Source organism: Kryptolebias marmoratus, linkage group LG10 (assembly GCF_001649575.2).
Source record: "Kryptolebias marmoratus isolate JLee-2015 linkage group LG10, ASM164957v2, whole genome shotgun sequence".
Taxonomy (NCBI): domain Eukaryota; kingdom Metazoa; phylum Chordata; class Actinopteri; order Cyprinodontiformes; family Rivulidae; genus Kryptolebias; species Kryptolebias marmoratus.
Window position 1 is genome coordinate 20089026 of NC_051439.1, and position 12422 is coordinate 20101447.

Consider the following 12422-nt stretch of genomic DNA (forward strand, 5'->3'; position numbering starts at 1 on the left):
ATTTTTCCTGAAAGCTTATACTGCTAACTATTTATGTCATTATTTTCAAATTAAATGCTATTTTGCAGCATTGCAAAACCGACATAAAGCAGGCTGTATTTAAGATGTTTTCAGGCTGCAGGGACCATTTTATAGCTTTAATTTCATTATCTTATCTTATGAATACAGTTCTTTTATTTTTATTTTTCTACACTGCACTGACTGGAGCTGATTATAGTTCATTGAAGATAATTTTTATTCCTAATTCTTAATAGGGTAGAGTCATCTACAACACGTGTACAGAACTTTATGACTATTAGTTCAGATCCAGTGATTTGTTGAACATATCAGTACAAGAACCAAAGTGAACACAAACAAACAGTGAGTGAAGCTTGGTGTTTATTTAGGCTATATTTAACAGAGAAACTGTGACCTGATCGAGAGTAAAAATCATCTTTGTTCCTCTTTGCTATTAAGTCACTGCAGTGTTCCAAACTGCAACAGGAAGTAAAAGCTCTGCAGACTTGTTGACCTTCAGAAAGCTCTCCTGTTTCTAGAAAACCTCAACGAGCCTCGTTTGGTCCAAAATCACTTAGTGTCATGGTCTTTAGTTTTGTTCTTGTTCTGCAGGTTCTGTTTTTATTTTTGTTTGTTTGTTTTCCTTGTAGTTTTGTTTCAGGAAAGCTCTGGATTTTAAATAAGTTACTGTTTTCTGCACTTCCTGTTTTATTGTGAAAACCTAGTGTCCCTTGATCATTAGATTGTTTTATTTTGTGTGGTTCATTTGTTACAATTCATACATATGATCATCTGCTTACAGCTGGTTCTGAACAGCTTTACTACTTTCAGGTAGTTTGTCATGAAACGAGCAAAAAAAAAGTAATGGGCAGAAAATGGAACCTTGTGGAACGCCATTTTACAATTTAGTAAGGCTGATTTTAACCTATCAACTATTGTTATCTATTTTTAAGTGAACTGCACCAATTAAAAGCTTATTGTAACAAAATTGATTTCCAATGTTTACAAGAATCATGTGGTTCATACCAGTTAGGAATAAGAATTAATGGAGAAAAGCCACAGATTTCAGAGAAATCTGTATATTTTAGCCTCTAGAAACCAACAATATCTAGTAATCTTGACACTGACTGATAATAATTTAGAGTCTAGGCCAAACAACTGAGAAACCACTGCTAGTTTAACTATTAGAGATCAGCTGGGCCGTTCCTTTTCTATCTACAGTACATGTTTACGGTGAGCAGAGCTTTCCTTTTCAATAAATAGACACCTACTTACGCTATAATAATGTAGGAGGTCAGCAACAGTCAGTGTGTGAAATGCACCATACTGCAGACTGAACATCATTAGCATGTACTCTGGGTCAGGGGTTTTAAATCTTTGGATGCTGCTTAGAACATGAAAGGTTGTGAAATACAGTTCTCATACGGTTAGGTTATAAATACATATTGTTTTACGTTCATTAAATTGGGCTGTGAACGGTACAGAGACATCACAGACACACATGTGCCTCCCACTTGTTATAGCACATATGGATAAAATGACAGGTGAAGACAATGCTGTGCAAAATGTCTGCTCTGCAGCTTGAATTAGGAGCTGGGATGAAAAACGGAGGCATGCCGGTTTAAAATAAACCTTATGGAGCAGCAGAGGGGAACAGAGTCGATGCTGACAATTTATACAAAATTTAGAAGGGCTTAAAATAACAGAACGGTGTTATAATGACATTTTGGCAGAAAAAAAAGTCTAGGAGGTAAGGCAGGTGTAAAGAGTCCTTATAATACCGAGTAAACTAAAGCTGTGGATGGTATTTTATCTACTGTAAAACTGATTTATTATTTTATCACAAGTTTTAATAGTTTGAATGCTGAGTCAGCATTCATACTATTGTGTTCCTGTTTATAGTTTCTTCAATATGTTTTTTGTTATCAAACTACTTTTGCATAATCTGTGCTATTTTACCCATTTATATATAAAAATGCTCAGCTTTATGAATTTTAGTATTTGTAGCTTTTATACTTTTTTAATTGATTACCTTTTATTTACAAAATCTTTTCCATAGAAATACATTTAAATCTCTTCAATTCCTTCAGAAACACTGTTCTTTTTAAATTCTACTTTAGTCTATTTTTTCTCTGCTCTATTTTTATTTTGTGCTACTTTAAGCTCGTTGCTACAGTCTTGATCATTTTTAGTTTTTGGCTAAGATTTTGTTCATTTTAGCTTTGTATCCTTTGGCTTTTGGGTACTTTTTTTTATCTAACTTTAGCTTTTAGTTGCAGTTTTATTGGTTTTAGCTTTTGGCCATAGTTTTTCTGTTTTGAGGTTTTGCAAATTTTGGCATTTAGGCTACTTTTTAGCTAATTTTAGCTTTAATTTATGATTTAGTTCATTAAAGCTTTCCGTTACTTTCCTGCTTGTTACTTTACTTTACTTTTCAGCTTTAGCACATTTCAGCAGTCATTCAAGACTCAGCTTTAAAAAAGGAATTCACTGATCAATCTGATAAAAAGTCAGATTAGTTTGTTTTATGCTGGTGGCCAAGCTGAAGATAAGCTGCTGAACCTTCATATTGTCTCTAATTTGTTCATTTTCTAAGAACAGTGAAGCAGTTCTTCATACAAAGTTGGTGTCTGAGAGGAAAAAAAACCTCCATGAGGAAATTAAATATATCAGAAGGAACAGTTGTCAAGACTTGACCCTGGAGGAAGATAAACCTGAGGAAAACCAAGTAATTCCACTGCAGAGTGCTTATAAACTCCAGTCAATTGATTATTGGCCAGATTTGTTTTAAGAGTGGGTGGCAAAAAAGTCTTATTGCGTCACTGATTGTTCTGCAGTCAGAAAACACAACAACTAAAAATATAAACTATGTAAAATACCCCATGCTCTTAAACAAACACTCATGTGGCAGCTGACAGGAAGTAAGAATGCAGAATATGTATTTTTTTACTATTATTAACTGATACTCAGACAGTTTAGTTTATTTGGGGATAGAAGAAGAAACACAGTAAAGCATTTTTATCTAAAGTCATGTACTAATGTATAAAATGTTCAGCGGGGTTTGATTAAAGTGAAACAAAATCAATGTTTTAAAGTCAAAAGGGTCTTCTTCAGAACAAATGACTAATTGTAACACCTGATAATAAAACATACCAAAGGTATTGTTGAGAATCAACCATTCTGAGTGAGAAAAATAGGACATATATTTGAATCAGCCTTTCCTGACTGCAGTGCAGTCCCATCAGCAGGGCAGCCAGAGGCGATGCAATTTGGAGAGGCTGTTGACGCTCACTGACCTTGAAAACTTCAGCAGGAGTCAGTGTTTTTTCCCTCCCCTCTTCTTTTTGGCTGTTCTCCACGCACTGTCCGAGTTCTAAACAAAGAGACCTAAAGTGGTTTGTTATTCATGCAGGTCATAGATGTGCTGCTGTGAAAAGACAGACAAAAAACCCAACACTGACAGAAGTCAGAAATGCTTTAGTGAAGTATTTCTCAAGATAAGAATATTATAAGAACTGGGAAGGAACAAAAGAAATGGTGGAAGATATGAGAGGAAGAATAGTGTGAGTGTTTTCATATGTGCTGGATGTAATTGTAGCCTGACTAGAGGGCCTTACAGCCACTATATAATGATATTTTTACCAGTGAAATATCCATCAAGTGGTGGTAGAGAGTCTTAAATTCTGATATTTTGGGAAACACACATATTTGTTGCATTGCAGAGAAAGCTCTCTCTGCAGCCTCCATCTTGTGGGTGTTGAATACCCAGAAAATACTTGCTCACGACAAAACTACCTGCTCAAGTTCTCAATTTGTCATAGCTTTGCCTCTGCTGTGTAAAAATGACCAAATAAAAACTTTGTCTCAACAACAAAACTTGTGTTTCAGTTTGCAAAAATCTGAGTGTAAAGGAATATAACTTTGTAAAGAAAATGACTGGTGGTTTTATTTTAGGTGTGATGATCCTGGGTGCCAGGTGTTTTCCTGCTGTTTTCTCGCTCCCTCCACCAGGGGCCGTCTGGTGGATGATCGCTGATGGGCGTAACCAGGGACGCTGGGATCCTCACACCTGTCAGAGATTGTTTAATTTCCACGGAGGCTTAAAACTGGAGTCAGGCAGCACATCGATGCCAGATTGTTAACCAGTAATGGTACTTCAGGCCACCACTAAGAGCTTTTGTGACTTCCTTGAGAATTTTCCAAGTGACACCTGTTTTTTCCGCTTCCAGATAACCTCCTCGAGACTTGACACCTCGATCCTGCCTGGTGAGCTGAGGACCGCAGCCGTTCGCCTTCCGACACCCTCCGCCGGCCCCCCACCTACACCGGCTGGTTCCGCAGCAGATCCCAAATAACCCTGCTGGACTTGAACTGTTTGTTTTTTCCCTTTTAAACATCTTTTACTGATCCTGGGTTCTGTTTCTGCATGTGGGTCAAGAAGTTGCCTTCCAGCATGACATTAGGAGCTCTCTACACAATCTCACCCTCAGCTTATCAAATAACTACATAGGGTCTGGATCTAATTGTTTATATAACATTTAAAGTCATTAAAGTAACATTCAATTCCCAGTATTTCTTAAAAGAATGCATATTTACCACAACATGTTATGCCTGAGATTAAAATAACAGTATTTTTATATTCAAAAGTTTGGTCAAACCTTGAAAACAAAACCATTATGCACAGTCAATCAATCAATCAATCAAATTTTATTTGTATAGCACATTTCAGCAGCAAGGCATTNATTTAGCCATAAGCAACTCTAAACAGGTGGGTTTTAAGTTGAGATTTAAAGGCACCCAGTGTTTCAGCTGTTTTACAGTTTTCTGGAAGTTTGTTCCAAATTTGTGGTGCATAGAAACTGAAAGCTGCTTCTCCTCGTTTGGTTCTGGTTCTGGGGATGTGTTGGGGATGTGTCTGCACAGTCATGCTCAGACTATGTGTTAGAAATGACTCTCATCTACTACCACATCCAATTTTAGCTCAATATTTGTAAAATTACCAGAGTTATAGCTGTTTTTGTGGCTGATGTGGATTGGCTGTGGTGACCCTGTTGATTTGAATGTTAATCAGATGAAGATGTGCAACCAGTGATTACTTTCTGAGAGATTTATTCAAATCTGTCCAGTGATTCATTAGATATTTTGCTAACAGACAAACAGGACTGACTTTTGAATAAGGATATTGCAGAACCAGTGCTACTTAAAGTATGAACTGTAAATGACTCTCAGCTATGACCATACCGAATCAAAGCACAATATCTGTAATATCGACTGAATTATGGCATTTTTTGTGCTTTATGGTCAATTGACTAAGGCACCCATCTTGAATGGGGTTGGCTCCAAAGGTTTAGATGTACATCCAATGATTGTTTTATGTGAGTTTCAATAAATCTGCCCAGTGGTTCATGAGAAATTTTGCCAATGGTACAGATAAATTAACACACACACACACAGACAGAGGCGTTAACATTATCCCCTGCCTTTGGCTTCTGGCAGTGGGGAAATAAAAATGGAAACACACATTAGAAAAACTAATATTGTCTATGTGTCATTATTCAAATAGTGTGTTAGTAATAATAGTGGCAGTAGTAGCATGGTAGGATTGTTTTTACACACACGTACAGTTTTTTGCAAAGTGGTAATTTACATAAACATCTTGCTGGATGAAGCAGAATGTGCTCAGTCAATCTCTAAAACCTTTTTTCCAGTTTCCCCATTCTCATTTTCTCCTCACGTGTGGCTTCTTTGGGGCTAGAAACTGCTTTTCATTTCGTTTATTGCAGACAAATGTTCAGCACACAGTAACTCAATAGACAAATTGGAGCAATAAAGGATGGTAATGATTGTGAATTGGACTCCAACCAACAAAGATTTACTAATCAATCTGTTCCAGCTAATCAAACCATTAACTTTGGGGAGTTCACTCTGCAGTGGAAGGAGACACAGTAAAGGTGATTTATGAGCAGATTGGACTTGGATACCTGAAAACCCCAAACATGGTGGATGCTTGATATTTGTCCATTTCAAGTTTAGTCAGAGAGATTTGCAGTCGTGGATTGCAGCTCAGGAAGGCCTCAGAAGAAATTGAAGCTGGTAGCCACAGTCTGAATGACAAACATTACATCACTTGTCCAGTATACAACCCCAATTCTGAAGAAGTTGGAGTGATGTGTAAAACGTAAATAAAAACAGATAACAGAGAATATCAAATCCCATAAACACATATTTAATCATATTAGAACATAGTTTAAACCTTTAATATGTTTACTAAGAAACTGTACCATGTTTAGGGAATGATAGGATCATTTTTAATTTGATGGCAGCAGCACATCTAAAAAAGTTGGGACAGAGGCAACAAAATGCTGTAAAAGTAAGTGGTATGACAAAGAAACAGTGAGAGGAGCATTTTGCAACTAATTGGATTTGATTAGCAACAGATCAGAAGAGAACTGTGTTTAAAAGAGCATTTTGGAGAAGCAAAATCTTTCAGAAGTAAAGATGGGCAGAGGTTCACCAGTCTGCAAAAACTGTCTAAAAACAGTGGGATAATTTCAAAATAATGTTCCTCAGCAGACAGTTGGGGAGACTTTGAATATCCCATCATCTACAGTTCATAATATCATCAAAAGATTTCAGGAATCAGGAGAAATCTCTGAGATCAAAGGTCAAGGCTGGATGTTGGTGATCAGGTTCTGGTTCTGTTCTGCTCAGGAACACTTCCACAGATCATCGTCTGTAAACACAGTTCACCGTGCCGTCCACAAATGCTGCTTAAAGCTCTATCAGGCAAAGAAGAAGCCAGATGTGAACAGCTGTGTCTCCTCTGGACCAAAGAGGAGAACTGTTTTGAGGTCAGACGGGTCCAAACCATCCAGCCTGTTTTTAAAGCCTGCCTCTCTGATGGTATGGGGGTGCATTAGTACCTCTGGCATGGGCGGCTCACACATCTGGGAAGGCTCCATCAGTGTAAAAGAGTATTTGCAGGTTTTAGAACAATTTAGAACATCCAGACAACTTTTATACTGTGAAGCCATGCTGTTGTAATGGATGCACATGTGGTTTGGTGTTGTCTTGCTGAAATATGCAAGGCCTTCTGTGACAAATCATGAAACAAAAAAACTCCAGCAAATGTGACCCAGGTCTGCTGAACAGCTAGAATCCTCCATCAAACAAAAATGAGACATTTGCTTCAAATATTTTATATGTTTACTATGTTCCATTCTGAATAAAATGTGAGTTTATGAGAGTTGCAATGAGTTGCAAGTCTCATAAACTTATATTATTTTTCCAAACTTTATTTTTTCTATTAACATTTTACATAGTGTCTCAATTTTTTCAGAATTTGAGTTATACTATGGCAAGAACTGGGAGCAAAACAGCAGCAGAAATGTGGTTTAGAACACAGAACGACCAAGTAAGCCTTTCTGAGCTCTTGATGTAATTGTGTTACATAATTTGAGCTGACTGTTTTGTTTGCACGAGCTGTTCAGTCTCTAAGCAATTCGGGCTCAGAATTGCTGATGAGCCATTTAAAGCCAGCAGCATCAGCCATCTCTTTCCAAACCATTAGGAATAACATTGAGCATTAGTATGTATGCAGTGTGTTGATAAATACTGGCTGACTGAAAACCAACCAAGTTGGCTCGTTAGTGGATGTGTGAATGAGGGAGTGTTTTTATTTCTTTTATTTTTTCCATCAGCAAATGAGCTTGTCCCTAAAGTAAAAGAAGAATGATGATGTTTAAACTTTTAAAAATGTCAAATATACCCCTAAAGAAAACGTAAAACCACAAAAATATAAACATTTGTTGCAGCTGAAGATTGAGGTCTGCAGCCAGGCTCTCATGGGAGCTGTGGTGCAATTTCCAGCAGTATAATTCAAGGGGAGGGGGCAGAGAAAACAAAACAGTTTCCTGAACTGAAGCGATGTCCCATTAATTTGAAGTCACTCCACGGTCAAAGAATAGAATTAAAAGGCAAACACAATCTGCACTGCCTGCAGATGAACCCATTTGGATGATCGGGCTTCATGTAAATGAATTTAAATATCTAATTTCCTGCAGGTGGCCGCCTGTTTAAAAGTGACATCATTGTGTCCGTGTGCAGTTCCAAGCGCCCACCGCCAGATGGCGTCTTACGTCATATGGGATCAACGTACGTGTGACGTAGACGGAAGTGTGTAGACGACCATAACAGAACAGCTGCTGGATAATCGCCATGATACAAATTCAAAGGTTTCTTATCGGTGAGGTTTAAATATTACTTAGTTTTGAAGCACGTTTGTGTTGCTGTTCGGCACAGAAAAGACGGAATAAGTAAGTCGTTACGATGTCATTTCTTTGCTAACGCTATGCTAGCAGGGGTAGCTAAGAAATGATTCGACATTTTGGGTATTTTCTGCCTTTACCATCATTTACTCAAATTCTGTGTATTTATTCCAGTTTACTTGATGTATATAGAATTGATTCCAGTTTCCAGGAAGCTCTGTTTGTGTACGTTTATCTATTCACCTTTCTGTAAATAATGTGGGAATTTAAAGTCTGCAGCTGCAAAGAAACTGCAAATATATTCAATATTAATGCCAAGTTCCTCAGGACACCAAAGACTTCTGATTGCACTTCTTTTAAATGTCTGTGTTGATTAAAAGATTGAGTGATTGATGTTTTTATTTCTATTGAGTTTGGCTAAACACTTTTTTTTGTCTAACAAAAAAAGAAGCAGCTTTGGTGCCTAACTAAGAAGGGTCACCTGACTTAATACCTCAAAAAAAATCACTTTCATTTCCTCTCTGGGTCTTCTTACTACCTCTTTGTCCACCATCAAAACATTAACTGCTGGAGTCAACCCTGTTTATCTGTTAGCAAAATATCTGTGACCAGATTTCAAGTGAACTTTCAGATAGTTATCTCTGAGTTGACATCTACAAGTCATTAACTTTCTGAGTCAATCCAATTAAAGATGGCCGCCACAGCAAAGCACTTTTGCACATATTGAGCTAAAATGTAGTGTGGTAGTAGCTGAGATTGATCCCCAACTTTATATTAGAAGATCTGTTTTTGAAACTTTGCGATCAACTTTGTCTGTTTGTTGGCAAAATATGTCACGAACCACAACAGGGATTTTAATGAAACTTCCAGAAAACAATCATTAGGTTGGCATCTATAACTCTTTAACTTTTTAACTGCAGCCACAATAAACTGGCTATAAACCAGCCAATTTTTCAGATACTGAGTTAAAGATTGTTATGGTAGTAGTTGAATCATCCCCAACACATACTCCAAGCATGGAGGCGCTCTTAAAGTAATTTACGAAGTCACAAGATAGTTAAAATCTCTGGCATGAAAGGCGGCGGGCGATATGCATTCCTTCAAAGAATGCTAGACCTTTACTTCAAGTGATTTGGAGTTTCTTTTGTCTTTTTATTGTACCATAAAATGTGGTTTTCTTTATCTTTTATGATGAAGTTAATTAAAAGTCACCGTTTGGAGGACAATGTCTTCTGGCTGTCCGCCCCAATCACCTGCTGTTGCGAAGTCTGAGGTCGCCGTGGAGGGAGAATGTCCGCTGCTGGCCGCCACCTTCGCCTACTGGGACAACATCCTGGGTCCGCGCGTGCGCCACATCTGGGTACCGAAGGGCGACCAGCTGATGTTCCTCAGCGATGGAGAGGTCACCTTCCTGGCCAATCACACGCTCAACGGGGAGATCCTGAGAAGTGCGGAGTGCGGCGCCGTGGATGTGAAGTTCTTCGTCCTGGCAGAGAAGGGTGTCATCATTGTGTCTCTTATCTTTGACGGCGAGCTGAAGGGGGATAAGAATACGTGTGCCTTGTCCATCATCCTGCCTCAGACGGAGCTGGCCTTCTACCTGCCGCTCCACACCATCTGTGTGGAGAGACTAAAGCACGTAATCCGCAAAGGACGCATTTGGATGCAGAAGGTAGTCTGTTGTTCCTGCTGGTGCTTCCTGCCCAAATGTTGTTCAGTTAAATGTTCCAACCCTAATAATGATGAATGATAATACTTAACCTTTTCTCCTTTTATTTGCAAGCTAAGATCTTGTAATTGAAACATTCTTTTTGTCATTTGAGATAATGAGTCGAATTACAAAAAAGGTCTCCAGGTTTGTTTGTTTTTTCCTTTTGGGAAGACATGAAGCTTTTATTCTGGGCACATTTTCTGGATGATGATGATGTTTTCTTTCTTTTGCAAAATTATTGAGTCAGAAAAAACATTATGCCTTTCCTGAGGTCCTAATTAGTTTTAATTGTTACTAGAATGCCCGTTTCTATAGCCTGTCTCTTTTTAGCTGACATATAAAATGCTTCTTTTTTCTGTCTGTTTGGTGTAATATTAGTTTGCAGTTAATATAATAACAAAAAACAATAGGTGAGATTTCTAATTTATAAATGTAACATGATTTCAGGTTGGATGGAGATAAATGAGGCTGAAATATTATTTTATAAATTAAAGAATTAATGTAGTTTTGCACTGCAGATCTAAATCTTTAAAACCTATAGAGCTCCAGATTAATTATTTATTTATCTCCTTTTATTTAACCAGGCAGATCACAGATCTCTTTTTCACGGGAGGTCTGGGCTTGAAGGCAGCCTAACATGCATGTTTTAGGTTGTGGAAAACCGGAGTAAACCGAGGAGAACATTCAAACTCCACACAGAAAGAGCCCAGGTCCAACCCGGGGCTCGAACCCAGAACCTTCCTGCTGTGAGGCAACAGCGCTAACCACTAAGCTGTCCAAAAACCGATTGTTGTTCATAGCTCTACATTAAGACCAGACCTATCTGAGGGTAGCTGTAATGGCTTTTTATTTTCTCTTTCTTTATTTGGAGCATATCAAATTCTGCAGTTTCTGTAATCTTTGGCAGAATGTGTTAACAGCTGCAGAAATCTTAGCAGCAAATACTGATCACTGGTGTCTTCCTGTCCGTCACCCGGCTGTAGGGTTTATTTAAGCTGGTCATTCCTTCCTCCCTTTAACTTCAGGGCTATAACATCATCTCGGTGCTGAGCTTGGAGATTGTCCCCATCATGGAGCTGCTGGCCTCGATGAAGTCCCACAGCGTTCCTGAAGATATAGATGTAAGCAACAAACACACGAGCTAAAACACTGACTAAATTCAGTTTCATATGAGGAGAAAATACTGAAACGTTGCATTTGCATGAAGTTCTGGTTTTAAATCTTAAAGCCTTCAGTGATCTAAGCAATAAAACAGTAAAAATGGAGGCTGAATTAAATGTTTTTTAACTCGATCTCAGTTGGCTGTGACTGAAAATAACAAGACGATTTCTACGTAGGATGCCACCCGACACATTTCCTCTTTTTAAAAAACACAAACAGCAAAACAAAAAAAATCACGAATCAATCTTTTTTGTGTCTGATAGCTTTCAAATGTGCTTTTAAATCAGCACTTTTGTCTTTGTTGTAGACGTGTTTTTAACAAGGACTCGTTTGTTTCGCTCCTGCTAAGCAGATAAAAGACACTGTGCTAAATGATGATGACATCGGGGACAGCTGCCATGAGGATTTCCTCCACAAGTAAGCCATCCGCTTCCGACAAATGGAGACAGATGATGAACAATGGTCATTTAACACCCGTCAAGCTTCCAATGATGAGTGATGGCGCTCCGCTTAGCTGAAGTTAGGATGGAGGCTGAAGCACGGTGTAGTGTGAGGAGTCTGTAAAGTCGTTTTCATCTGAAATCAGGAAAAAAAACTTGTTACTTTAACCTCCTGCTAATGACAGAGCTTCTGCTTCAAAAACAATTTTGTTGTGTAACATTTGGAACAATTAAAGGGAAATTCCCCCAAAAAAACCTGCCAAAAAGAGTGAGAATATGAGTTAGATTTGTTTAACATCAGTGTGTTTTATATATGTTTTCTCCATCTTATAATTAGTTCTTCTATGTAAGGCTTCTTAGATCCTTAGATCCAATGTCTCTGCCTCAGTTTTTACACCATAAAGCTGTTATTAATAATTAGATTAATGCTTCTGCAGCTAATTGACTCTAATTGGCTTGTTTGTTTTAGAGCCATCAGCTCTCATCTGCAGACGTGCGGCTGCTCAATCGTGGTCGGGAGCAACCCGGACAAAGTAAATAAGGTGGATTGATTTAATTATTTGAACACGCAGACGTAGTTGTAAGCCTTTTAAGTGATGTTAAATTGTTTACAGTGTGTTTCAGTTTTATCTCAGTATTTTGAATATCAGTCTTTGGGTCACATTTGTTGGTATATATTTCTTTAGAAACATGAAAGTTGCACACAAAGAGCAAAGAAATGACTTTAAACAAGCAGATATTTGATATGAAAGCTTACTGAGCTCTACAGTGTCAAGTACCTGCAGGCACTGGCGGCGCCAGGGGGGCGCTAGGGGGTGCTATAGCTCCCCCTGGAAAAGTCATAGC

General features: G+C 38.2%; 1 protein-coding gene across 3 annotated transcripts in view; it reads left to right on the forward strand.

Moving 5' to 3' along the window:
- Positions 1 to 8110: 8110 nt before the first annotated feature.
- The window catches only part of c9orf72 (C9orf72-SMCR8 complex subunit), an 11276-nt gene continuing 6964 nt past the window's right edge, over positions 8111 to 12422 (forward strand). The window contains exons 1-5 of one of the 3 annotated variants that reach the window (XM_017426098.3): positions 8111 to 8242; positions 9462 to 9936; positions 11001 to 11096; positions 11486 to 11553; positions 12046 to 12118. In XM_017426098.3, coding sequence (XP_017281587.1) covers positions 9490 to 9936; positions 11001 to 11096; positions 11486 to 11553; positions 12046 to 12118 — 684 coding nt within the window. In that variant the 5' untranslated portion in view covers positions 8111 to 8242; positions 9462 to 9489. Of the gene's footprint in view, positions 8313 to 9461; positions 9937 to 11000; positions 11097 to 11485; positions 11554 to 12045; positions 12119 to 12422 lie in introns of all 3 variants that reach the window. The other 2 variants (XM_017426097.3, XM_017426099.3) reach the window with 2 other exon arrangements.